A 27,823-nucleotide genomic window follows, 5' to 3' on the forward strand; every position below is an offset into this window, starting at 1 on the left:
CTCTGGCTCTTATTGGTTGGCCGACAATAGGTCCCCAGCCCAAGCCTCACTCAGTCATTGTTTGGGCTCTGATGGCTCGAAATGAGTATAAATAGGAATTGTTTCGGTTCTGGCCAGAAACCCTGAGGATCTTCCCCTCCCAGACTGATTTTTTCTGGACTAGGTAAAAGAAGGCATTCTTTGCCTCATTTCTTTCTTTCCTTATTTTTAGTTTTCCACATTCACTTCTATAAAATTTTGAGTTTTAAATTTTCTCCCCCTCCCTCCACTCCCCTCTCCCCAGGATGGCATGCAATCTGATATAGGCTAGAAATATCATATTAAACATATTTCCACATTAATTACATTGTAAAGAATTAGACCAAAGGTAAAGGCCACAAAAAAAGAAACAAAAAGAGAGGGAGAGAAAATAGTATGCGTCTATCTGCATTCAGACTCCATACTTCTTTCTCTGGATATGGATAGCATTTTCCATTCTGAATCTTTTGGAGTTCTCTTAGATCCTTGTATTGCTGAGAAGAGCTAAGTCTATCAAAGTTGGTCATCGCACAATGTTGCTGTTACTATGTACAATGTTCTCCTGGTTCTGCTCACTTCACTCAGCATCAGCTCATTAAAGTTTTTCCAGGTTTTTTTCTGAAGTCTGCCTGGCCATCATTTCTTATGAACCAATAGTATTCCATTACATTCATATACCACAACTTGTTCAGCCATTCCCCAATTGATGGGCATCCCCTCAATTTCCAATTCTTGGCCATGACAGAAAGAGCTGCTATAAATCTCTTTGGGATATAGACCTAGGAGAAGTATTGCTGGGTCAAAGTGTAAGGCCAGTTTTATGGCCCTTTGAGCATAGTCCCAAATTGCTCTCCAAAATGGTTGGATCAGTTCAGAACTCCACTAACAATTAATTAGTGTTCCAATTTTCTCACATCTTCTCCAACATTTTCCTCTTTTGTCATTTAGCCAATCTGACAGGTATGATGTGGTACCTGAGTTTTGATTTGCATCTCTCTAATCAATAGTGGTTTAGAGCATCTTTTCATATGACCATAGATAGCTTTAATTTCTTTATCTGAAAACTGCCTGTTCATATCCTTTGACCATTTATCAATTTGGGAATGACTTGTATTCTTATAAATTTGATTCATTTCTCTATATATTTTAGAACTTTGCCTCATTTCTTACTTAACGTTAATCACTGAATGGGCATTGCCTCAGACAAACTGAGACCTGGGAAAGACCTTAGCTTAAAAAGGCCAAGGTCTCCCACTATATCCAGGGCCATCTCCAGTCATCCTGATCTATATCTTGCCAGTAGATCCAGATGGCTCTGAAGGAGAAAGTGAAGCTGGTGGCTTTGCACAGCCCTCCCTCACTTAAAACCAATTTGCTTGCAAGTCATGACATCATCTTCCCAATGTCTTCGAGAATGAAGGACAAGCAGTCAGTCCCTAGTAAGCATTTAACAGATGCCTGATTGATTGACTGACAATCATAAAGACCATCTTCATCGCCATACATCAATTAATCAATAAGCATTTATTAAGCACCCATTATGTGTTAGGTAGTAGGGATACAAAAACAAAAATGAAAGTCTTTGCCATCAATGAGCTTATTTTCTATCAGTAGAAACAACATTATCATATATTAGTATATTCAAAACAAAGGGAAGGTGATTTGGGATGGAGAAGCTAGCAATTGGGGCATTAGACAAGAACTTTTGTAGAAAGAGGTGCAGATCCCTTTTATCCCAGTCTTCATTGTGAGACCACAAAGGTGGAATTGAAAGGACACTGAACAAGTAATCAAATTTAAATCCTTCTCCACTTCTTAGTGACCATGTGACCTTGGGGCAAGTCAGTATAATCTTGGCAAGCCTTAGTTTTCTCATGTGTAAAGCAGGAATAATAATCAATGTCTACGTCCCTCTTGAAGCTCTTGTGCAGATCACATGTGTGTAATTCAGAATTTGTCACCCTATAAAGTCCAGATATCAGCTATCACAGCTCATTATCACATGCCACGAAGCTAAATGTCAGTGATCCGAACCATTCGCCTTCCTTTTATGGATGATATTTCGATTTCCACTTGAGGCTGCTTTCCAATAACCAGATGGTGTAGAAAGAAGATTAGATCTGTACCTTCATGTGGCCCCAAGGTAGGATGGGCAACCTCAAGAGGTCAGGATTCCACCCTCACTACAGGTCTCCAAGCCGGGTCTGGGAGACCTTTTGAGGGTTTGGGCTTGGGATGTTGGATGTGGGATTCTTGTTCAGGTATGGACGGGATGGGATGGCCACTGAGGTTTGACTCTGTTATTCTCTGTGGTATAGACCAAATCTAGAATAGAAGTACAAGTTAGAGAGAGATGATGGTCCTAAGTCATTGGAGGAAGACCTCAGAGAGATGGAGATATTGAATTTCCCCTTGAAAGATAGGTAAGATCTGCATAGGGATCTCCAGACCAATGATAATAGCACCTGTTTATGTAGCACATTAAGGGCTTCACATATATTATCTTATTTAATCTTCGCAATAACCCCGAGAACTAGGTGCTATTACTATCCACTTTTGACAGATGAGGAAACTGAATTCATAAGAAGTTGTGGGATTTTCCCAGGATCACATAGTTAGTATCAGGTCATTTTGACTGCACGCCCGGCACTCTGTCCACTGATCCACCCTGCTGCCCAGGGGCAGTGGCTGGGTGGGGATGGAGTTCTAGGAAGGTAGCATAAGGAAAAGTCTAAAAGTAACAATACTTTGTGGGGAAGAAAACAATGAGGAAATCAGCCTGACTGATAAGGGGGGCAGGGGGCATTCATGATGGGAAGAGATATATGATAAGGTTGGACAAAAAGTCCAATGGACCTGGCTTCATGTCTTAATTTCCTGCTGAATTGGGCAATAGTAGAACTTCCAACATGAGAATTCTCCAGTTGAATTACCCAAACCATCTAGGTATTTGGGGCATGATATGTGTCCCATAGGGAGCATATGTTGAACTCAATTCTTTTGGGGGAAAGCTTACTTCCAAGGGAGAAAGCTTGACCCTCTAGAAAGTTGGAATACCTTTTCCTCCCTTGGGGGCCTGTGCTCTCAATAGTATCCTCGGGGCCTGGAAGCATTAACCCAATTTCCCGAAGTGTAACTTACATCCTGGAAAAAGTGGACTCATCAACTTGCCAAAAATCGGCAAGAATCTGATGATTGCTTTATCCTTGAATAGAATGTGAACAGTCAACTTTTCCAGAATGAAATGGTTTTTGCCCCAAAGGGAGGAAATGTCTGTACCAATCTGAAGCCTGGCTGCTTGTCTCATGGAAAATATGAAAAAGCCTATCCATTGCACTTCTGAGAACTCTGCCGAATCGCAGCATCTCAGAGTTGGCAGATAGCTCAGTGGTCTTCAGGTCACCTTCTCCTGAATTTCCTCTATATCCACATAACTAGTGGTTACATGGTGACTGTTGCTTGAAAGCCTCCAGGGAAGTGGAGGTCCACTATATTCAGAGGCCACCCATTCTTTGTTAATGGAAAGTTTTTGCTTACAACAAGCCTAAAATTTACCTCTTTGCCATTTTCCCCACTGCTTCTATTTCTACCCCCTAAGGCCAAGCACAAATTCAGTCCACATCTTCCACAGGACAGTCCTTCAGATACCTAACAGTACCTATCATCCCCCTCTGCTCCCCCCACTTCTCCAGGTTGGGGCACTGAGTCTTCTCCAAATTAAACCTCCCCAGTTCCATTAACAGGTCTTTATAAGGTATGAACTTGAGGTACACCATCATCACTGACTTCCTTTAGACACCATCCAATTTAGTACTGTCCTTTCTAAAATGTGGCATCCAGAACTAAATATCACCCTCCAGATGTGGCCTGACCAGGAAAGAATAAAATAGAATTAGCACCTCCCTAGTACTGACCGTCATTCCTCTCTTCATGCTACCTACAATTTCACTGGCTTTCTTGGCTGCCATTTTGAATATTTTTGGAAACTTCAAGACAAGGCGTTGGGTTTTTTTTAATCCACTGTTCTAATCCTCATCCTAAGATACTGATAGGCTCAATAGGTGTGACTGGAAAGTAATATGACCCATTTTCAGGGCAGGCTCACAGAGGCCTTCCTCTGTAGTCCCTGGAGTAAAACTGACAACTCTTAGCATGCTTTATCTGCAATTATGCCCCGGGATGATCTAGAATCAGGAATTTGCAGGGTGGAGGAGAGCACATGAGAGCCTTTTATAGGCCTCAACCTTGGGGGTTCCAATTCTTGAAGAGCTGTTTAGGGATAATAGTGGGGATCATAGATCCAGAGCTGAATGGGGCCTCAGAAGCTATCTTCTCTGAACCCCTCATTTTAAGAAACCCAAAGGAGTTTAAACAAATCTCCTAAGGTCAAAGAATAATAAGAGGTAGAATTTGAACACAGGTCCTCTGTCTCCAAACCCAGAGCTCTATGTACTCTACCATGATGTTTCCTGGAGTAAATGGACCACCCTTTAACAAGGTGAGTTTCAACTGGCTTCTGAATTATTGGCAGCAAGGCATAAATAGTGTGTTCTGTGCACCCTGGACAGAAGAAAACCAACAACCACAGTAACCATCTGTTACCTCTCCTAAGTATTCGTCATTCAGAGGGCCAAATATTTCTGCAACAGCTGTAACTCTTTTCATATGCTAAGCAAAATCTCCTTGACTGAGACCAAGTAACCCAACCTGAGGACTGTCAGTAAAACTGGGAACAAATGATGAACAACCAGCTTAGTGAACTTCAGGGAGCTTCTTCTGCAGCCCCAGGAGAGAGATTTCCCCTGCTTTGGGCCTCACTATCTAATATTATAGCAAATAGGCAGGGTCTTTTTCTTCTTTGTGGTTCCATAATTATGTCCCATTGTTCACATATACAAAGGCTTCTATTCATTCTTCATCCTTTTTAAAAATTTTTAAAAATTACTTTTTTTTTTCAACAGGACTAAAGTTCAAAATATATGGAGCCCTATCACATTTATGAGCTTGGGAGGAATCCGCCTTTTTAGTCTAATGACTGGGTTTTCTTCTCAGTGGCAGATTTCCCCTACAGCCTCCACTCTCAGAGCCGATTGTGTGAAGTTGCTGTAACTCATCCCATCGATTGCTTTACCTTAAACACATAAGTGGGTGTGACCGTGGACCTTGACAGAGCACTTTAGGGGTCCCAAGGCTCCTTACCACATTACCTTAGTTGAGCCTCTCAACATAGGTAACATGGTGGAGTGAAAAGAATGCTAGACTTGGAATCAGACGGCTTGGGTTGAGATCTCAGCTCTGTCTCTTCCTCCCTGGGTGGCCGTTCTCTTCAGATTTGGGAACCTCAGTTTCTTCATCTCAAATGAAGTCACTTGTGGCTCTAAGTCTATAGTCCTGTGACATAGAATAAATTTTCTTTATCGCAACTGCTCCAAGATCTTCCCAGTGAGAAACAGTTACCCGTTTCATGGAGAACGAAGGACAGCTGGTTTGGGCCCTTCCTTGAAAACAAGGTTCCAGGAGGAATTCATCAACGGGAGGATGGGGATGTAGGGGTAGAGGGGGAAAGCAACTGAAGCACATTTGGGAATAGCATCTTTTAGAATCTCAAAGGTTAAAAAAACCTGTTGTTCATTCATTTCAGAAGTCCCCAACTCTCTGTGATCTCATCTGGGGTATTCTTGGCCAAGGCACTGGAGTGGCTTGACATTTCCTTCTCCAGTTCATTTTACAAATGAGGAAACTGAGGTAAACAGGGTTAAGTGACTTGCCCAGGGTCACACAGCTAGTAAGTGTCTGAGGATAGATTTGAACTCAGGATGATGAGTCTTCCTGACTCCAGGCCCAGAACTCTATCCACTGTGCTACTTCTGTACAAATAAAATAAATGTAGATAAGTGGAATAAGTGTAGATAAGAAAGAAGTGTAACTATAGCAGGAGATGAATGGGAGAAATGCCAAGTGTTGTCACTTGTGAATTTAGATAGTGGAAAACCATTTTCTGAACTATGTATCCTCAGAAACTCCAAATTTTCACATGGTTATGAGCAGAAAGGGGGGAAAAACCCAAGAGATATGGTTCTCCTCTCATACTGCTTCCCTGGTGGTCCTTCAAAAGCCAGTATGTCAAGGTCCCATGACTACTGACTGCCGGTTCCCTGTGACCTCCACCAAAGGTCATACCTAAGGTATATTAAAGACATATCTAAGAGATATGGGAGAACTGTTTGTAAGGGTTTGTAAGACAGTGGCCAGCCCCTGTCCTAAGAGAATCATCCTTGTTCAATCCTTTGGTATATTCTGTCCAAGACCTTAAGCTGACTTTGGGCCACAGTTTCATGTACTGAACTTTCCCTAGGGATACACACAACACAGAGAAACACAAACACAGGTGCATAGACAAAGACATCCAGGTGTCCAGATTCCCAGAGCTGAACGGCCCAAGCATAAAGACATCTCACCTAGTTCTCCCATCCTCCCTTCTCCAAAACTCGGCATTCTACAGTATAATAAGCCAAACTCAGACACCAGCCCAGGGACCTGAACTTTCCTTGCTCTTATCTATGACAGAGGCATCTTTAGAATAAGGGAGAAAGTGGGGCAAATCAGTAACAACTGTGCCCTCCCAGCCCACAGACCGGTGGTACTGTCCACCAGATTATGGTAAATACAACGGCTTTAAAGTGTGATCAGCTGTCTCAACTGTACTGCGCACTTAAGAACAACTATGGCATTCAGTTCTATTGAATAGCATGTATTATGTGCCCTGCGGTGTACTGAACGCTGTAAAAGAAGAATCAGACACAATTACAGAGAGCTTCAAATCACTAGAGATACTGTATACACACACAAAAGTTTCAAATAGCATTACAAGACAGTATGTGAGCATGTCGGTGTGAAATGGGCTTTATTGGAGGCATTCAGAAGAAGAAGAGATCAGTGTGGAGTAGAGTGTCTGGAATAGGCTTCCAGCAGCTAAGGATTCAGGGTGGTCCTTGAAGAATAATGGGTAGGCTTTAGATAGATGGAGACAAGACAATAGGAAACATAGTCAACTTCGTGTGTTATTTTGTAATCCTCTCATTCTTAACCCCCTCACTGATACAGACCTTGTGATAATTCAAACGTGAAATCATGTGATCATAGATTCGGATCTGGAAGGGGCCATGGAGATCATCTAGTCCTGCACCCTCATTTTACGGATAAGGAAACTGAGGCACCTAGAGGTTAAGCGACCATCCAAGATCACATAGATGATGAAAATAGCCAGGATTCTGACCCATCCTTTGCAGAGCTAGCATTCTCTCTGCTCCAGCCCACCATGCACGATTATACCTGGGTAAAATTTACCCTTGCTGCTCTCTCTCCTATGGGCTACATCTATATTCAGAGATGCTGACATTTTTCTGCTATCTTTCTGTTCCGTGACAGATAGAGTTGCTTGACCCCAAGGTCCTAAAGAAAACCTAGCCAGTAGCCGGTCCAGTTTGTAACCCAGCTTAAACATTTCAGGATGCTTTTCGGCTGTCCCAAAAAGCTGCTTTTCAGAGGCCAGCAGCTTTCAGCCCAGAGCCCTTTATGGAGTGCTAGATTGGACCCACAAACACGGAGCCAAACAAAGAGCCAAGCCTGTGTTTGAGATGAGACTGTTTGGAAGAAAACTGATGCCAAGATAAAGAGAGGCGGTCAGCCCCATTCAGTGGCTGCATACAAATACAAGTGGCTTCTTTGTAATTTGGAAAACCAGAGTCTTCTCTGCCTCCCTTCTGGGTTGTTTACAGCCTGGGTCTGAAGCATTACAGTAACTCCTTAATGTTGGGGCTGTATCTTGGGAATGGTGGGGCTAACAGTACAGCCATGGTCTGGCTTGTCCCCTCTGTGGTACTCATCCTTCAATGAACAGGAGTAATTGGAGAAAGGTGAGCCAGGCCACTGTGAGGGTTGGCCTTCTATGGGATTTTTCAGTCTCTCTCTCTAGCTACTTGGCAGCTTGATTGGCCCAAAGGATAGTATGTTGCCCTTGGAATGAGGGAGAACTGGTGAATTCAGATCCCACTTCTGACTCACTTTAGCTGTGTGACCCTAGGCAAGTCACTTAACCTCTATGTGTCTTATACAGCTGGTACCAACACTTAGTTCCTTCCTACAGATCCATAGGACCTACTCCCTGGATCGAGAGTTCTTAACCTGGGGTCCATAACATCTTTTTTTCTGATAACTGTATTTCAATATAGTTGGTTTTAATTGTAATACAATTTATTTTATTCTGTGCATTTGAAAACATAATTTTGAGAAGGGTCCATAGTCTTTCCCAGACTGCCAAAGGGGATTCCCCTCTCCACCCCTGTATTCCAGGAGACACAAAAAAATGTTAAGAAGCCTTGCACTAAATCACAGAGGGGTTGCAATCTGCATGGGTGAAGGGAGTTCATCATACTATCGAACAGATTTCTTTATATGCAGTTGGATCATCGAGAAGCAGATAGGTAATGGACAGAAGTGGTGTTAAAGTCAATTAGAAGAGAGAGGAGGACTAAGATCCCTGCTGATGCATATTGACTTAGAAAAATAAATATTAACCTCTTTCATGTTCTATTGTATTTTTTTTATTTTGTTCAGTATTTACCAATTACATTTTAAACTCATTTGGCCAGGTGTTTGACACCTTTGGGCCACTGGGGGGCACAGAGCACTGGGCCTGGAATCAGGAAGGCTCATGTTCATGTGTTCAAATCTGGCCTCAGACACTTACCAGCTGTGTGACCCTGGCCAAGTCACTTAACTGCTTTCTGCCTCAGTTTCCTCAATTATAAAATGAGTACCTACCTCCCAGGGTCATTGCAAGGACCAAGTGAGAAAAAATAGAAACGAAAGACATCATACTGGATGCCCCACCAGTATTAAAGATCATTTGGTGGGAGTGGGGGTGGGGGGAGGGAGAGGACTCTGTTTACCGATTTTTATTTTCTTTTTCCCATAAACTCCGACATTCCCTGCCCAAAGAGGATAGGTACCATCTAAGAACAACCGACTCGGCTGACCTTCCCTGCCCACCTCCCTCCTTCTTTTCCCTTAGCTGATCTCTAAGGTGTCAGCTCATATGTGTGTCCTTGGATACTCGAATATTTGAATAACATTTTCTTTTAAATGGGCAGAATTTTTTTTGCATCACCGTTGATAAAAATTTCCAGGATGCATATGTATGTGACTGTGAGGAGGAAAATTTTATCTCCGATGTTTGCTGTTTTTAAAATGAACCAATTTGCGAAAGTGCCTCCTTATTCCGTAGTGACAACTAATTGTGCTGCTCAGGTGAAAACACATGCTACTGAAGCTTTAATTCGTTTCAAAATTAAAAAAGAGTACCTTCTGTTATATAGCTGGTTATGTTCATTGACGTCCATGAAGGCAAATAAAGCTAGCTCCTTTCTGGGGCCTTGCCTTATGTGATCATAGATTTATAGTCCAAAGAGACTTTAGAATCCATCCATCCCAACCCTTTCTTTCACAGATGAGGAAACTGAGGTTGAGAGCAGTGACTTACCCAGGGTCACAATCAAGTAAGTATATGAGGCAGGATTTGAACACAGACTTCCCAGACTCCACATTCAAGATCCACCCCATCACTGATCAGCATTGCCACTAGTAGATAATTTCAGTGGATGACCTTCAAAGTATCATGTTTGTTGTTGGGGTTGAGTTATTTCAGTCGTGTCCAACTCTTGGTGACCCCATTTGGGGTTTTCTTGGCAGAGATACTGGAATGGTTTGTGATTTCCTTCTCCAGCTCATTTTACAGATGAGGAAACTGAGACAACCAGGGTTAAGTGACTTGCCCAGGGTCACACAGCTAGGAAGTGTCTAAGGACAAATTTGAATTCAGGTCTTCCTGACTCCAGGGCTGGCACTCTACCCACTGGGCTACCTAGCTACCCATAAGCCTTAGTTTCCTCATGTATAAAATGAAAATAGGAATAGCTGGAGCACCTGCTTCGTAGGGTTGCCATATGACTCCAGGAAGATTGTGCACTGGATCATTCCACAAACTCCCTATAGATGCCAGGCATTACTGTTTAGTAGCTCTCTGTATCTGACACAATAAATACCCAGTAATTTGGACTCATTGAACAGAAGGTCAAATCTCAGGTCAAAATCATGAAGAAATGAATATTTCTGAAATTATTTTTTATTTCATCGATGGATTTTCACACAGAACTTGTATTCCTGAACATATCCCTCCCTTCTCCCCTACTCAGAAATCCATCCTTTGTGACAAAAAAAAGAAAGAAATCAGTTATGCAAAACTAACCAATTTATCAACCACGTCTAACTAACAATATGGTGCTCTTAACACGCACAGCCTTCTACCTCTGCAAAGAATGGAGGGAGGGACCTTTTCCCAACTCCTCACTGGAACAAAGCTTGGATGTTAGAATTACACAACAGTCAGCTATGGCTTTCATTTTTCTGTGTGAATTGTTGTAGTGTCTATATCATTTTTCTGGATCTTCTTCCTTCAGTCAGCATCCATTCGTAGACGTGTCTCAATGCTATCTGTGGCTTCCTGTGCCCATCTGAATTCTTAGAGGCAGATAGGGAGATGGCAGAGTAGACAGAGCATGCTGGACCTGGAGTCAGGAAGATCTGAGTCCAAATGCAGCCTCAGATGCTTACTGACTGTGTGACCTTAGGCAAGTCACTTAACCACTGTCTGCTTCAGTTTCCTCTATTATAAAGTGAGTATCCTAATAGCACCTACTTCCCAGGGTCATTGTAAGGATCAAGAGAGATAAAATTTGTAAAGCACCTGGTACACAGTAGGTGCTTAATAAATGCTCATTTCTTATGGCATAATAATATTCTATTCATGTATCCCAATCAATTTAGCCATCAGAGTGGCTTAGTTTTTTAAAAATTTCATTTCAATCTATTTTTTATATATTCAGGCTTAGATAATTCTGAGGACGTACCACTCTGAATTCTCTTTAATTTAGTCCTCTCACTAGTTGTAATATTATCTATTAAATGAAGAAGTCATCATAGCTCGATGTCTATGAAAACATACAACTACACATTAATTACAACTAGCATTTATATAGAGCTTTAGGGTTTGTGAAGTGCTTTACAAATTATCTCACCCTCACTTGGAATGTTGTTACTATTATCATGCCTATTTTACAGAAGAGGAAACTGAGGCAGAGATTAAATGATTTGTCCAGGGTCATACAGCTAATAAATGTCAGAGGTCAGATTTGAACTCTGGTCTTCCTGATTCTGAGTCCAGTACTTTACCCACTATCCCATCTGACTGTCCTAGGGAAAGAATGTGTGCTTAGTCCAAATCTATTCACAACTTGAGCTTGCAATACCCGAAGTTTGTCTCTTAACTTGTTTAGGCTATAGAATTCCCCTCTTTAAGTGATGATTTTTAACATTTTTATCAATGATTTGAATGGAGTTATAAAGACTTACCATATTTGTGGATGGTATAAAGCCAGGATAGTTTAAATATTGGACAACAAGACTCAGGATTCAAAAAAAGATATTGAAGATCCGAACACTAAGATATATAGATAGAGGGTAAGCTCCTTGAGGGCAGGGATTTTTTTCCTTTTTGTCTTTAAATCCTCATCATCTAGCATTGTGCCTGGCACATAGTAGACACTTAGTAAATGCTTGATTGATTGATTGATTGAGATGAATCTAGTAAAATAAAATTGAATTGGGATAAATATAAAGTTTTATACGAAGATAAGCTTCTGTATGTTGTGTGTTCACTCTTGACACTCAGAGTTTCCCCTATCTTTAAAGGGATGGAGCTAGCTCTAAAGCTAACTTCTCTCCTGCCAGCCATGGATTTGATTCTCAGCTGCTACAGTTCTCATTTATTCCAAAAGATACCAAGAATACTTGGTATATCAGCTAACTGTGTCATTCATTCATTCGTACATCCATTTCTGATGTAATAACTACTTGCGTAGAGAGAGCATAAGAATCAGGTCCTTAAGTCCCTGCTGAGTTTCCCATGCACCAGCTGGGAACAGACCAATCCCTAGGTTGGCATCATTGCCAATAAAGAAAGCAGATATCATTAAAGTCAATGGATACAGCTAGAGGTGGTTATTACAAGCTTGTAAATGCTTCCCATTCTCATTAAGAGAACCCTGTTTCCAAACCTTCTGTTTCAGCAAGAGAAAGGAGGGACATGTTCTCCAGTGGCCAAGTTCTTCCCCCTTTCTTCCTCTTGACCTCCCCCCACACCCCAACCCCAACCTCCCCTCCTTAGAAGAAAACTCCTTCACTGGTGAGGACACATGTGGAAGTGAACCCTTTGTGCTTGTGGTTTTAAGGAAGATGTTTCCCTTGGGTCTGGAACTTCTTTCAAAGGTCCCAGCCTGGCCTCATCCAGGCATTGTTCTCTGGCCTGTTTATGAAGTGTCTCACCAGGGAACAGAGACTACCCAATAGGGTTGGATTTCTTCATTTTTACTGGGGGCAGGAGAACAAATATCTTATGCTCTCTTGAACACAAACTCCTGATGAAAATCAAATGTTGGAGGCAATAGAAGATGGTGTGGGAACTCTGTCCCTCTGATTTAAGTGGGATTGCAAGGGATGGATTCAGCCAGGGATGAGGTCAAATTCTATAGAAACGAAACAGGAATGGTGAAAAATCTGTTCACGTTGGCATGATTATTTTTTAAGTTGGGGAAAAGCATGTTTAAAGAGAGAATTACAGGCTGTTCTAGGATATCTTACTAACACAAGAAACCATCCAGCCCCCAAAGGTGAAATTTACTTGTGTCTGTTTGACACAGATACCCCCAATCCAGAGGGCATGGAATTTCACAGGATGTCGCATCTGTTCTCTTCAAGGATGGGTAATGGGCCTTGGCCGCCTGATATTTCCTAGCTGTGGCATGGGCAAGTGGCCATCCTCTCTGAGTCTCAGTCTGCTCATCTGTAAGATGGGGATAACAATTTCTGTACAGTCTGCCTCAAAGGTTTTTAGGCTCAAGTTAGACAGTAACAATGATAGCAACATTTATGTAGTAATACTACTAGCTAGCATTCCTGTGGAGCCCAAGGTTGGCAGAGAACTCTACACGCATCATCTCTTTGTGTCTTCACAACAGCCCTAAGGGACAGATGCCATTATTATCCCCATTTCACAGAGGAGGAAACTAAGGCGGACAGAGATTAAGTGACTTGTCCACAGTCACACAGCTAGTAAATGTCTGAGGCCAGATTTGCACTGGTCTCTCTTACTTCGGGTACAGCGCTCTATCTGCTCCACCACCTAGCAGCCTCATAGAGCACTCTGAGATTTGCATTACTCAATATTATTTAGCCTGATATAAGTGCCTGCTATGTGCTGGACCCTGTGCTAAAAATAGACGTACAAAAAACAAAGTTGAAAACAGCCTATTGATGATGATGCTATAGATAGAAGACGTGTGTGTATGTATAGAGAGATGATAGATAATAGATAAATTGATAGATTGGTAGGTAGATGGATGGATGGATGATAGGGGTGTGTATATATACAGAGAGAGAGAGGTAATAGGTTGGCAGCTAGATGGGTGGATGGATGATAATGTGTGGGGGGGAGAGAAAGAGAGAGGGGATATATAGAGGATGGAAAGATAGATGGAAAGAAGGATGGATGAATGGATGGATGGATGGATGGAAAGATGATGGATGGATGATGGATGGATGGATGGATAGAAAGATAGATCTCTACATACATAGAGATACAGAGATAGAGGAGCTAGGCATAGATAGATAGATGGATAGATAGATAGATAGATAGATAGATAGATAGATAGATAGATGGTACATGCAGAGTAGGTACAATGTAACCTTAGAGGGGAAAGCCTCTTGCAAATGGTAGCATGTACAGAATCTTGAAGAAAGCCAGTCTCAGTGGTGGGGAGGCAGCACATTTCAGGATAGGTGATGGCCAGGACAGAGGCAAAGAGACAGGAGATGGGGCATTACATTCAAGGAACAATCAATAGGCCAGTTTGGCTGGATGCTAGTGTGTGGAGGGGGGTGACATGTAAGAAGCCTGCCCCTTCTTTGGGCATTTCAATCAGTCAATGAACAAGCATTTATTAAGCACCTACTATATACTAATCACTATGCTAGACGCTGGGGACACAAAAACAGAAAGGAAGCAGTCTCTATTGTCAAGAGGCTCACATTCTTATCAGGGAGAAACAGCATGTACCCATATATAGAGAGAATAAACAGAAAGTTTCTTTGGAGGGGCAGAGGACACTAGCAGCCAGAAGGACCAGAAAGGACTTCACTTAGGTGTCACTGGCCTCAATGGGTTTGTAGAAGTCTGTCCTTATTCGATCCTAAGCCTCAAGGCAGAGGGAGAGCTTCATATCCAAGCAGTGAATAGCAAAAGAAGCATGAAAATCCCTTCGCCATATGGATAGAATGGAAACCAATGGCTGCTTAATGGTCCTATAAGCTCCCAGACCCCCAGCTTGGGTGCTATGGTGGTCTCAGTGTAGTATGTGGTTGGTCTGTTTGGTTTGTTTATTCATGTGTTTGTGTGTTTAAGAATAGTACAAGGTCTTTCTTGGTGTTCTGAGGCCCCACCAGAGTCTGCGGAAATGCCTGTGTCTGGCCCACATGCCCACGTGGGTGTTTGTCTTGCCATTTTGGCCCCTATGCTTTATATGTATGTGCCATGGGGGTTCTGGGAAGATGGAACTCACCCCCAGAAAGAGGTGGAGAGCAGACATGCTCTTTATTCTTTTTACTGTTGGCTTTTCTACCATTTTCTGGATAGCAAGTTTCAGAGTCCCTCTAGATTTATTGGAAAAGATAACCTAACACGTCCCCACTACATGTCAACCTAGTCAACACATGACACTTCCTGGTAATGACCAATTTTTCTTCAAATCAAAACTCAACTTTGTGTCCTTGAGTTAAAAAAGGATGTACCCATGGACAGAGCTCATTTTCCTAACATGGCACAGTGGAAAGAATGCTGGATCTGAAGTCAGAGGACCCAGCTTCAAATCCCACCTTTGATGCATTCTACTTATATGACCTTGGACAGGTTATATAAGTGTTCTGGGCCTCAGTTTTCTCATCCATAAATGGGGGGGTGAACTAGATGCCCTTTGAGGACCTTTCCAGCTTCAATGATACTATATTAGCTATTCCTCCATACCTACCTCTCTCCCCCATGTTATTTCTAGAATGTTATAAAAAAAACCACCAGATAATATTAAACAAAAACAAAGATTTTCTTTTAAAATTTGTCCATTTGTGTCCCCCCCCCTCCCCATTTATAGCACTCCCAGCCTAACTAAGCCCTCCACTGTTTGTTAGCACCATACATTTATGAGACAGTCACCCATAGTCTTCTTCCCAAGGGCCTGCCTTGGTGACCGTCTCAGGAGGACAGTAGCTTGCAGCCTTGCTAAGTGTGTACACGTCAGTGTGTCACACTTGGGCAACAGAGTGTCCCTCAGGTCAGCCTCTGATAAGATCCGAGTCAAGCAAGGCCGAGTCCAGGTTGTTTTATGTACTAAGGATCTGAAAATTGTTCACGACCAGCCCCGACCCGCAAGACCTCAAATGGTCACCCAAGCAAGGCAATAAATTGGTCTCCACTTGCCCTTGGGGCCCACTGTTGTCACAGTGGTCCTGGCGTTGGGCACATCATTCCAGACACTACAGACAAGGGAATTCCACAGGTCCAGTAGAGTAGCAGGCAGGCAGCCCAGGCCCAGAGGCTCAGTCCCCAAGGCTGAACAGCCCTGCCTTCTTATCCCTGCAGTTGATGTGAATGCTGTCAGCTCAGGAGACCAGAAAAGCCACTTGTTTTCCCAGCCTGCATCCCAACTAGATCTTGACAATGCCAACAGCATGTCAACTTGTGTTTGTCAACCCTCCAGAAAATGGCCTTCCAGCATGGGACAAGCGGAAGCCTCCTCCGCCTCCTCCTGACCAAGACTACACCTGGGGCCTCGTAGGAATGTCCGAAGACTGCTTACATAGGAAGGGCCACTCAGAGAGCAGCAGTGGGCTGTTGAAGAGCGAGCCGCCACCGCCGGCATCCAGGCTCCAGACTCCAGCAGCTTGGACTAGCTCAGTATTCCACCTGGACCCAGGAGAGGCCCACGAGCAGGGAGTGGCAAGCACCCAGGCCGACCCAACTGAAGAGAAGAAATGTAAAGGTAATTGGTTTTCCATAACCCATAGCCAAGGTCTCCCCAAACCAGCTTCTGTGTCTACCTAGGCCAGTGGCCGGTGCCTGCGGGCTGCCCACAGCCTTGTTTATCCCTTTGAGAAGGTCTTTGAAACTACATAAATAAATGGATCCAAATGGAAAGCAGTTTATTTCTAGCTTCATGTTGTGTTTGGGCTCTGGGAAAGGAGGTTTCTTTTTCTCAAGTTGGCAGCAGGAGTTATCTGCCAGTTCAGCTTGAGCTTGGTTCCAGCCCCCAAGGAGAAACACAAGTCCTAGAAGTTATGCAACCGGGCCCATTAAAGAAAAAAAACCCAAAAACATTCTGTTTCCTTCATTGCGGGGGCTAGAAACAAAATGGAATTTTAGAGCCTACCTCTCATAAGGAGACTTTAGGCAAGGGGCAGGGGCAAGGGAAGGAGAGACAGAGAGACAGACAGAAGAGAGAGACAGAAAGAGAGAGGAGACAGAGACAGAGGAGAGAGGCAGAGAGAAGAATAGAGAGTGAGAAAGAGGGAGGTGGGCAAGGGAGGAAAGGAGGGGAAGAGGAGAGAGAGAGAAGAAGAAAGAAAGAGAAGTAGGCAAGAGAGGAGGGCGGAAGGGAAGGAGAGAGAGAAGGAGAAAGAGGGAGGTGATCAAGGGTGGGAGGAGAGAGACAGACAGACAGAAGAAAGAGAGACAGAAAGAGAGAGGAGACAGAGACAGAGGAGAGAGGCAGAGATAAGAATAGAGAGAATGAGAAAGAGGGAGGTAGACAAGGGAGGAAAGGAGGGGAAGAGAAGGAGAGAGAGAAGGAGAAAGAGAAAGAGGGAGGTAGGCAAGAGAGGAGAGGCGGGAAGGGAAGGAGAGAGAGAAAAGGACAAAGAGGGAGGTGGGCAAGGGAAAAAAAGAGGGGAAGAGAAGGAGAGAGAGAAGGAGAAAGAGAAAGAGGGAGGTAGGCAAGAGAGGAGGGGGGGAAGGGAAGGAGAGAGAGAGAAGGAGAAAGAGGGAGGTGGGCAAGGGTGGGGGGAGACAGAGAGAGAGAGAGAGAGAGAGAGAGAGAGAGAGAGAGAGAGAGAGAAGGAGAGAGAGAGAGAAGGAGAAAGAGAGAGAAGGAGAGAAAGAGAAGGGGAGAAAGAGAGAGACAGAAGGGGAGAAAGAGAGAGAAGGGGAGAAAGAGAGGAAGAAGGAGAAAGAGGGAGGTGGGGGGGGGCAGGGAGAGGAGAGGGAGGGGGAGGGGAGACCTTGTTTTTCTCCTTTCCTCACTAAAGTCTTGCATCATCCCCAAGAAGAGATTATGGTTTTATGAGGTTGTCACCTCTTTAAAAAAAAAGATAAAGATAAACTGGTCTAAAGTCCCTAATGGCTTCAGATTTAGGGGGGCTTTGCCTTGGAGAACCTCCACCCTGACAGATGTCTCATGGTGAGCACTTTATTGTCTTATGGCCACCTAAAATCTCCAGGTCCCTTAATCACACTGGGTCTTCAGACATCTGTGTTGGCGCATTTTTCCATCTCTTCTCTGTGTAGAGCAAAGGAAAACATCTTTTGTTGGTTTTTCTTTCTTTAAGGGCCCCTCCTCCTCAGAATGTTTTAAAATGTCGGTACATTTGAATGTTGGTCTTCACTTTACCACAAGAGAGACACTCCAGCTAATTAATAAAACTGGATCAGAAGAAGCGATGGGAGGAGGGACCGCTTCCCTTGCTCCAGCAGGGGGGCACCTCCAAGCAGGGAATGCTGGGTAGATTTCACACAGTCCATGTGTTGGCTAGTTTTGCTGAACTTTTTCCTCTTTCTTTTTTATCATTTGTTACAAAGAGGGCTGAGTGGGGGAAAGAGGAATGCTATATTGGGAAGTGAATAATGGTGATAACTAGCATTTCTACTGCCCTTCAAGGTTTACAGAGCATACCTAGTCATGTGTACATGTTTTACATGTATGTGCTATGATGAGTATACATGTGTTATATATAACATGCACATATGTACATGTGTCATCTCATTAATCCTCACTACAACCTAAGGAGGCAGGTACTATTATTGTCTCCTTTTTACAGGTGAGGAAACTGAGGCAGAGAGTAGTCAAGTGACTTGCCCAGGGTCACACAGCTAGCGTCTGAGATTTGAGGTAAACTCAGGTCTTCCTGACGCCATGTTCATTACTCTGACAAAGTGGAAAACGATCGATATTTTTTTTAAAGAAAAAAAGAATGTTAATAGAGGCTTCTGACTTTTGAGTCTAGAGAGAGGGAGGCCCTTAGATTGACTAGACCACAGACATACGACTTTGTTTTTCTAACTCAAGAAGGAGCCATTCCTAGGGAAAGGACACTACTTTCCCTACTTCAAGAGGCCATTGAAAGAAAAATGCTCTGGGACGCAAGGTGGGATGAAGGATAAAGAGCTGAGCCTGTCCGCAGGAAGACCTGAGTTTGGATTCCAGCTCAGACCAGGTGACGCAGGGCAAACGCCTTCATTCCTCTTAGCTTCATGAAGTCATAGATTTCTAGCTCAGAGACCCCTGAGGGGCTGTCCGGCCCAACTCTTCTCATTTTACAGATGGGGAAACCCGAGGTCCAGAAAAATGCCCATGGTCACTTAAGTGGTAAGTGACAAGGGCAGAATTTGAACCCGGGTCTTCTGACTCTCAGACCTAGCAGCAGCCCACTGCATTGAGAAACAGGGAAGAGGATGACCTTCGGTTCAATCTCCTGGAGCTGCCAGGCTCAATTGAACTAACATCCAGGAAGTGCTTTGCAGACCTTAATGCCTCGTGTAAATCTCCTTTGTGATTGCTATGTACCTTTAAGGGTTAGGAGAAAAGCACGTGCAGGATGACTGAAATATCAAGTATGGTTGTCATTGTTAGTCTGTCTCTCTAGAGCACCTTCTGGGAGCACCTTGAGGCTACTGGGTAGGCCAGAGAGTTGAGTGCTGTGGAAGTGATTTCAGGCAGCCAGGAGGTTATTCATTATGAAAAGAGAGGAATAGGGAGAGTCTTTATGTGAAGAGAGACAGAGAAGACAGAGAGAGAGAGAGAGACAGAGAGAGAGAGAGAGAGAGAGAGAGAGAGAGAGAGAGAGAGAGAGAGAGAGGAGAAGAGACAGAGAGAGAGAAGAGAGAGAGAGAGACAGAGAGAGAGAGACAGAGAGAGAGAGAAGAGAGAGACAGAGAGACAGAGAGAGAGAGAGAGAGAGAGAGAGAGAGAGAGAGAGAGAGAGAAGAGACAGAGAGACAGAGAGAGAGAGAGAGAGAGAGACAGAGAGACAGAGAGAGAGAGAAAGCAGAAGCAGGGCCAGAGGGCCAGCAGTAACGGCGCCCTGTGCTGTGCGGCGGGGAGCCGAGGGCTCAGGACCAGCTCCAGCAGGGCGGGCGCTCACCCTCGTTCTCTTCGCAGCCTCAGGCTTTTTGCTCGTCGCGTCTCCGATCAGAAGCTGGAGGGAGCCCAGGGACTGTCCAGTCCAACCTGCTAATTTTACAGATGAGGAAACTGAGGCTTAGGGAGAGGAACCTGATGCAGAATTTGCAGTCAGAGGACCTGGGTTAAAATCTAAAATTTCCTCATTGCGAGACCTTGGATGAGGCACTTAACCTCCCTAGACTTGAGTTTCCTCATCGAAAAAATGAGGAAATTGGACTGGATGGTCCCTAAAGTACCGTTCAGGTGCAAATCTATGTATTCATGCACTAGCTTAGCCACTGTCACCCCGTTGGGAAGTGTCAGAGGCAGGATTTGAACCCATAACTTCCGCTGGTCTGTTCTTTATGTATACCAACGCATTACCTGCTATTTAATTTCTGGAGAAATAAGTTTCAAATGATCATTAAGGGCAGCCTTGAAAGGGAAAAGTAGGCATAAGATCCCAACATCAGAGACTGGGCTGGAAAGAGACCTCCAGGGAGCCTCCTCCAAGCCCTTTTGTTTTCCAGACACAGAATCCAAAGCCTAGTAAAAGGAAGTGACTCACCCGAGGCAGCAAGGTACAGAGCAGGGATTCTAACCCAGACCCTCCAATTCTCTGTCTGCTGCAGCAGCCTGGGAAGCCTGTGTAGAAGGGGAGGGGACGTGTGGGGCCCCACACGCACACCCCTAGATGGTCCTGACCTTAAAAGATGCATTTGTTTAAATGTGCAGTGGCAGATTAATCCTGCTCGGATTAGTTTCATAGGCCTGGGCTGTTTGACGGCTCTGAATTTCTCTGTGCCCTTTATGAAGGTGTAGCAGACCTGGCAGCTGAACACCTTTGTTTTGCTTTGCTTTGAAAAACAAGAACAAATTCCTGGAAATGGGAGAACTATTTTTAAAGGATTTTGCTCACAGTAAAAATTAAAATATTCAAGATGAGCAACATGGGCTTTTTCTCCCCTACAGTTACCTTCCCATTTGGGTTGGGCTTATCTAGTCAAGAACAGTGAGGAAGAAGCCCAACATGAAAGTTATTGAAATGTTTGTTATCCAAAGAAAAATCTTCCAAGGTAGAAATGATTCCTTTTCTCACTCAAGCAAGTCTCGGGAAAGCCACTCGATAAAGTAGGAAGAGCGCTGCCCTAGAATTAGGAAACCAGGGTTCAAATCCCACAGTTGATGCTCTGATGTGAGATTTGGGCCTCAGTTTCCAACAAGGGCGGTTGGACCAGAAATGCCTCTTAGGTCCCTTCTGGCTCTAGATCTAAGCTCTTTATTAAGCTCTTCCTCCGTGCCATCCCATAATGATGTGCATGAAATTTCATCAGTATTTTCTCTGTTTACTTACGTTTTACAAATATTCTCTTATTTGATCCTCACAACAACCCTGGAAGGTAGGTGCTAATATTATCCCTACTTTATAGATGAAGAAACTGAGGCAGGAAGAAGTTAAGTGACTTGCCCATGATCACACAGCTAGTGAGTGTCTGAGGCTGGGTTTGAACTCAGGTCTTCCCGATTCCCCTTCGACTGTGAGCTCCTTGAGAGCCGCTGTTGTTTGCCTTTCTTTGTACCCCCTATGTTTAGCATAGTGTCTGGCATGTAGTAGGTGCTTAATAAGTGTATTTTGTTAAACTCCAAGTCTAGCTGTGCTACCTAGCTGCCTCTATTCATATAAGGGTCCAAAACCATGACTGGTAGGGGTCTGCCCGCTTCCACCATGGCTGTGCTGTTGCTGCAGCAAAAGCCTGTATCTGTTATGCAGAGAAATCACAAAAGCATGATGGCAGACTCACTGTGGGCTGTTGAGAGGTGTATGGTGAACCCCCTGCCTCCCCTAGAGCTCAAGCAAAAGACACTTTCTCCTGGGCCTGAGCAATCTCCTCTGTTGAGCCTAAATATCTTTTGAGACAGGCAAGAGTCCTGGGTTTGAAGTCAAAGACCCTGGATTCCAATCCCATCTCTATCACTTACCCATGCACCCTTGGACAGATCCCACTTCATGTCTCTCTCAGTCTGTTTTCTAGTCCAGAAAACAAGAAGCTGGCACTGGCTCACTTCAGAAGACCCTTCCAGCTCTTAGTCCTATTATCCCCATATTTCTTATATTATTGAATTTTTTAAAATTGTCTTCCATTCTCTTTTCTCAAGGTGTCAGCTGCTATCCTAAGGTTTCCAAGCTTCTGTTCTCAGCTACCTCTATCACTTATTAGCTCTTTCTTCAGATCTTTGTACCCATCAAGTCCTATGCAGTGCCTGGCCAAAAATGGACACTTGGTAAATGCTCACTGACTGCTTCATTCTTTGGGTCCCTGGGACTATATTCTCAGTATCTGCTTCCCTTCCTTCTCCCTGTCCCATTAACTTCCCCTGTTGAGGGCTGGAAGACACAAGATGAAGCATTATTCATGACAGACATGCTAGGAGCCACCTCGAGAAGGCACTTGTTGGTTTTCCCTCCCCCCCTCCCCCTGCCATTAGTTTTTTTAAGCTTTCCTTTTCCCAAAAACATTGAGAATCTCATGGCCGAGGTCCGCTCTCTGCACCTGTTCTCCTTCTTGCCAGAACTGAAAGAAAGGCTGTTCTCTGCTCACTTCAATCCTTCCTAACAAAATGGCACCTAAGAATCAGCCCTGCCTGCGGCCTGGGTATCCTGTCAAAGGTTGGAGCAACCAAGCATTACTTCCAATAGAGAGAGAGGAGAAAAAAATTGGGCATGAAAGCATGAACAGGAAATGTCCAAGTTTTAGAAGTTCAGACTTGGCAACCTATCTCCAGTTCCATAGGGAAATGGGTCTCTTACCCAAAAACCATGGAAAAGCCACTGAATTTTAAGTCAGAGGATCTCTGTGACCTTGGCCAAGTCACCTAGTTTCTCTGGGTCTCATTTCCCTCCTCCATTACAAAAGGATGTTGAACTGAGTTGCCTTTAAGGTCCATTCCAGCTCTAAATCAATCGATTGATCAATACACATTTATTAAGTTAAATATATAATCCTATGAGTTTTGAGCCTACCTTACTTCATCTCACTGCTTCTCTGTTTCTTTATCTGTAAAGTGGGGAGGGAGACTAAGAACCGAGGTGTCTTAGCTTCCTTCCTAGCTCTAAATCTACTATAGCAGGCTCTGGCTTTGGGAGGCTGCACGCACACACATAATTTTGGCTCCTTGTGCATTATCAAATAAAATCTCCCCTTGGTTAAATGATGCAATTTGGAATTCCTAAGAACGAAGCCCTTTTGCAAGAGTGAGTGCCAGGGCTATGTGATCAGACTGTCTCCACTAAGGAATCACTCAGCATTTGGCTTCCAAAAAAACTTCTCTTAGCATCTGGGACCAACCGAGTTCTCTGAATTTTATGACTTGACAGCCAGAGCCAGCATGCTTCCCAAAATGAAAGCCATCCTTGGTCCATGGTGGTAATTGTGACGAGAAACTGTGAAGTCTTCATGTTCCAAAGTCCTGAAAAATGGAATTTGCCCACAGTAAAATAGGAAACATTAGCTGTTCATTCATTTGCTGTCGGCCCGTCTCAAACATTCCTGGGTATTTCTAAAGCCATTGTGGCCAAGCAGACAGAGGGTTGGTCTTGGCGGTCAGGAGGGCCTGGACTCCAGTGCTGCCTCTGACAAATATGGGTTGTGTGATCCTAAGTAGGTCCCTTCAGGGCTTCTCTAAGATGCTGAGTTCCAGAGGAGTTATAATGAACAAGGGTCTAATCTGCATGGAGAGAAGTAGGATTGCCTGTGGTGGGTATCCACACTGATGAAGCCACAGCTTTAGAACAGCAGCACCAAGAGCGGTCATTTGGACAGCATGTGAGGTCTTTAAAGTGCTTTGCACACAGTTTCACTTTTGAGCTATACTGTGGGACCTTGGTCAACTTTAAAATTATGGGGTTAGACTCATTTAAGAGCCCTTCCAGTTCTGAGTCTTTGAACCCTGTGAGACTGGTATCACTGGGATTATTATCCCCATTATGCATACTAAGAAACTGAGGCTTAAGGAGGGCAGGTGACTTGCCCATGGTCACACTTGATGAGGGTGAGATTTCCAGCCCAGTTCTTCATGGCCCCATGTTTGGAGCGTGGTATGACATTTAAGACGGCTGTGAAGGATTGGCGTCCTCATCCTTGCTCAGCATTCAGTTGCCTCTCATCTGGAGACATGACAAGAGAGGTATCTGTGGGTCTTTCAGCAGATTTGGGGGATGCAAGAACAAATTATGGCACTTGACAGATGGACATGAGATAATCTGAGCTACAAGAAATCAATGGGTGATACCACTTATAATATCAGGGCCACGAAGAAGCCAAAGGACAAAGAGGGAGGGAGGGGCACTGGTCATTGCAGATTGAGTCAAAAGGATGAAAAAATAGATCTCTTTAGCAACATTAAATTCCTACAGTCCTTTTCTTCTGAAGTCTAAGATGCTTTATGGATCAAAAATTACTAAAACAGAGATATAAAGAGAGAGATATAGACAGATATCTAGATAAACTAGAAAAAGAGTTAAAATAGATAGTCTAAACAAGATGCATACATACATGAATGGATAGATGGCTGGATCAGAAAGGGGAGAGAGAGAGAGAGGGAGAGAGAGAGAGAGAGAGAGAGAGAGAGAGAGAGAGAGAGAGAGAGATCCTCCTAACAAGCTTCCTAAAGGACTATAAGAGATAGTGGTGTCAGGAAGAACTGGGTTCAAGCTCCTGACACAGTTACCTCTGTAATCCTAGGCAAGTTACTGAACCTCCCAAGGGAATTTTCTTAAACTCTAAAAGGCAATGTATTACAATTTAGTCATTAGACTATTTTGAAGCAGAGGCTAAGTTCACATCCCCCTCTGAATCTTAGGAGCTCTGTGACCATGGAGAAAGTCACGTGGCATCTCTAGATTTGTTTTCTTATCTGTAAAATGGGGATATTGTCCCACTGGTACTTGCCTCACAAGGTTCGTAGACTCAGACCTGGAATGTAGAAAGCTTTGAGTTTGACCTTTCATGTATGGCACATAAAGTGAAAGCTGGCCTCAAAATCAGGAATCAGCCAATCAGCAAGCATGTAATTAGTACCTCCGTGGACCCCAATAGATTCTGTCATAAGAGTGGTGCAGACAAAGACAAATAAAGTCCTTCTCTTAAAGGAACTTACAGTCTATTGAGGGATAAACATATATGGAATAGATACAAAATAAATACCCATCAGGAAGTTTGGGAGAACACTGCCTGCAAGGGGTAAGTCAAGAAGAGGTTTGTGTATATGGCAGAGCTTGAACCGAGTCCTGAAATGATCATGTTTCTCAAGCACCATTTCTTAAAGTGTAGATTTTATCAAGTGGAAGTGAGGAGAAAGAGCATTCCAGGCATGAGAGGAGGCCATGGAGATGGGAGATGGATTTCTTTGATGAGTAAAAAGGCCAGTTTAGTTGTATGATAGAGTACCCAGGAATAGGTGTAACACATAGTAAAGCTGGGAGGGTAAGTTGAGACCAGGTTGCAAAGGGCTTTAGAAGCCAAAGGCTTTTATATGTAATCCTAGAGACAGCAGGGAAAGATTGACATGTATTGAGGAGAATGAAGTGATTAGTCCTTTCGCTGCAATAGTCTAGGCAAGAGGTGACAAGGGCCTGAATTAAAGGGTATCCCTATGAGGAATGACAATAGGATAGATTGAGAGATATTGTGGAAGTAGACATGGGAAGATTTGACAAATAATTAGGTTTGTGGTATAAAAGACAACAATTGAGGTTAATATTCAGGATGCAAATCTGGGAGACTAGAAGGACAGAAAAAGGGAAATGGGGAAATCCCCAAGTTTGAAGAGAAAGATAATGAGTTCTGTGTTGGACATGTTAAATTTGGGATCTCTATGAGACTTCCATTTGAAAATGTCTAATAGGTTTCAAATAACACAGGACTGGTGCTGAGGAGAGAGTCTGGGTCACAATATATAAATCTGTGATCATTGCCTAGAGATGATAGTCAAACCCATGGGGATTAATTAGATCACCAAGCAAGAAGGTATGGAGAGAGAAGACAAGAGGACTCAGCACAGAACCTTGGGACACCTAACAGTTAGAGGTCATGACATGGATGAATATCCAACAAAGCAGTCTGTTGGTTAAGAGGGGTCAGAGAAGAACCAGTAGAGAGTGGTATCAGGAAAACTCAGAGAAGAGAGAAATCAGAAGAATGTCATCAAAAGTGTTAAGTGCCATAGAAAGGTCAAGAAAAGACCATCAGATTTGAGAATTAAGAGAACTTTACAGAACGGTTTCATTTGAGTGATGAGGTCAGAAGTTAGGTTTCAGAAGGTGTAGAAGTGATTGAAAGGGACCAGAGACACCAAATATAGATAGATTTTTTTAGGAATGTGGCTGAGAAAAGCAGGAGAAATATAGGAGAATAACTTGAGGGACAGTAGGATCTAGTAGGAAAAAATGTTAAGGATGGAGAAGACTTTGAGCATGTTCATAGGCATCAAGGAAAGAACCAAGAGACCAAGTTAGAAGTTTAGAGAGAGTGGATGATTGAAGTTGCAGTCTGATGAAGAAGAGGTAGAATAAAGGGCACTTAGAAAGGAGGTGGCCTGAGACAGGAGAAATCTCACTATGATCAGAGACTGGGAGAAAAGAGGAGACAGTAGGGAGCTGCCAAGGGGTTCTGAAAGAAAGAAAAGACGGAGCTCCTAGCAAATGCCCTCTATTTCTCAGTGAAGTGTGAGCCAAAGTCCACAGCTGGCAGGATGGAGGAGGGAGAGATATGGGAGGATATGTGCAGAGAAGAATTTTAGAAGAACCTCTCTGGGCAATGGCATAATGAATCAGTTAGGGAGGGGCAGAAGATTGCCTTGGCACAGTGAGGGCCAAGCTGTGGTTAGATAACATCAGTTGGCAGGGGAAGAAGTCATCGTGGCCACAGCTTAGAACTTAGGGCTCTCTGGCCTGGCTCTCTCTCCACAACACCTTCAAGCTTTCCCTCATAATACACCAACAAGTTAAAACTTCATTTCTCAGTAAAAGTAAAATTAGATTCTAGCCCTTCCACCAAGATTCCAGTATTGGAAAGGAAAACTATTAGGATCAAGAAAACTTTTTTGAAAAAGAAAAGAAAAATAGAGAGGAAAAAAACCCTGCCCTGCAGTTTCTTGCTACCTCCCTGGGCAGAGGCTCCAGAAAAGCTGTTTTTATAGGGCATCCAGTGAAGCCAAGGGACCACTTGCTCTGCTCCATCTGTCTTACTTTACTATGTAAACATAAATATTGTGGAGAATTTCTGTTTGGATAGGCTGTACTTGCTGAGTGGTTCTTCCTATTTCTGTGGGTCTGCTTGCTGTCCCTACACAGGCCCCCAAGACTTGAGGGTGTTTTGATTCATTTATTCAGCCGCCATGTATTAAATGAGGCAGTGTGGTGTCTTGGAAAGATCACCGGGCATGGAGTCAGGAGAGATCTGGGCTAGAATCCTGCCTCCGACTTGACTGTGCACCATGGGCAAGTTGGGTCACCTTATCTTCCTCATCTGTGAAACAGGGATAATAATACCTATCTCCCAAGGTTGTTATGAAGCTTCAGTGAGATCATGCATGTTGGATATTATGTAAATGGCAGCTATTATTAGTATTAGGAAGGGCCTCCTTGGGCCGAAGCACTGTGTTAATGAGGGAGGAGAAACAAATATGCTTGGTTCCTTATTTGTTATTCCAGCCTTAAAATTTGAAATAATTCCCCAAGTTTCCAAACAGAAGGTGAAAATCCCTCAATAGAGAAAACAGACAGATTCTAGTGGTCTAGCGGAGGTTTGTGAGACCAGTTGGGCTCTTCAGTATTGAAAGGAGTGAGAGCGAGCGAGCATTCGTTATCGCCAGCAACAAGGGAACCACTGTCAATTTCAAGGGAAGCCCTCTTCCCACTTGGGACAGAGAGTGTATATGACTGCATTCCTTCAAGTCTGTGTTAGGTTAGTGCCTTTTTTTCAGGCGTTAAGTAAATGTAACCATTATCATAAGTGGTGTGCATGTGGGTGTATGTGTGTATGTGTGTGTGTATGTGTATGTATACATATGTGTATATATACATATGTACTTCTATGCATGTGTGTATACCTGTTTCCATGACTGTTACTATTCATTTGCTATAAAGTCATTAATTGGTGGCAGTCATAGTCAACGATAGATTGCACTTCTGTCTCTCCTCTTACCAA

The 27,823-nt window shown here is 43.6% G+C and overlaps 1 protein-coding gene across 5 annotated transcripts in view; it reads left to right on the forward strand.

Moving 5' to 3' along the window:
- The window catches only part of THRB (thyroid hormone receptor beta), a 432,256-nt gene that overhangs the window by 335,918 nt on the left and 68,515 nt on the right, over positions 1 to 27,823 (forward strand). For all 5 annotated transcript variants that reach the window (XM_036759243.1, XM_036759246.1, XM_036759242.1 and 2 more), the window contains exon 5: positions 15,942 to 16,223. In XM_036759243.1, the coding sequence (XP_036615138.1) occupies positions 15,942 to 16,223 (282 nt within the window). The remainder of the gene's footprint in view (positions 1 to 15,941; positions 16,224 to 27,823) is intronic.

This window comes from Trichosurus vulpecula, chromosome 5 (genome assembly GCF_011100635.1).
Source record: "Trichosurus vulpecula isolate mTriVul1 chromosome 5, mTriVul1.pri, whole genome shotgun sequence".
Classification (NCBI taxonomy): domain Eukaryota; kingdom Metazoa; phylum Chordata; class Mammalia; order Diprotodontia; family Phalangeridae; genus Trichosurus; species Trichosurus vulpecula.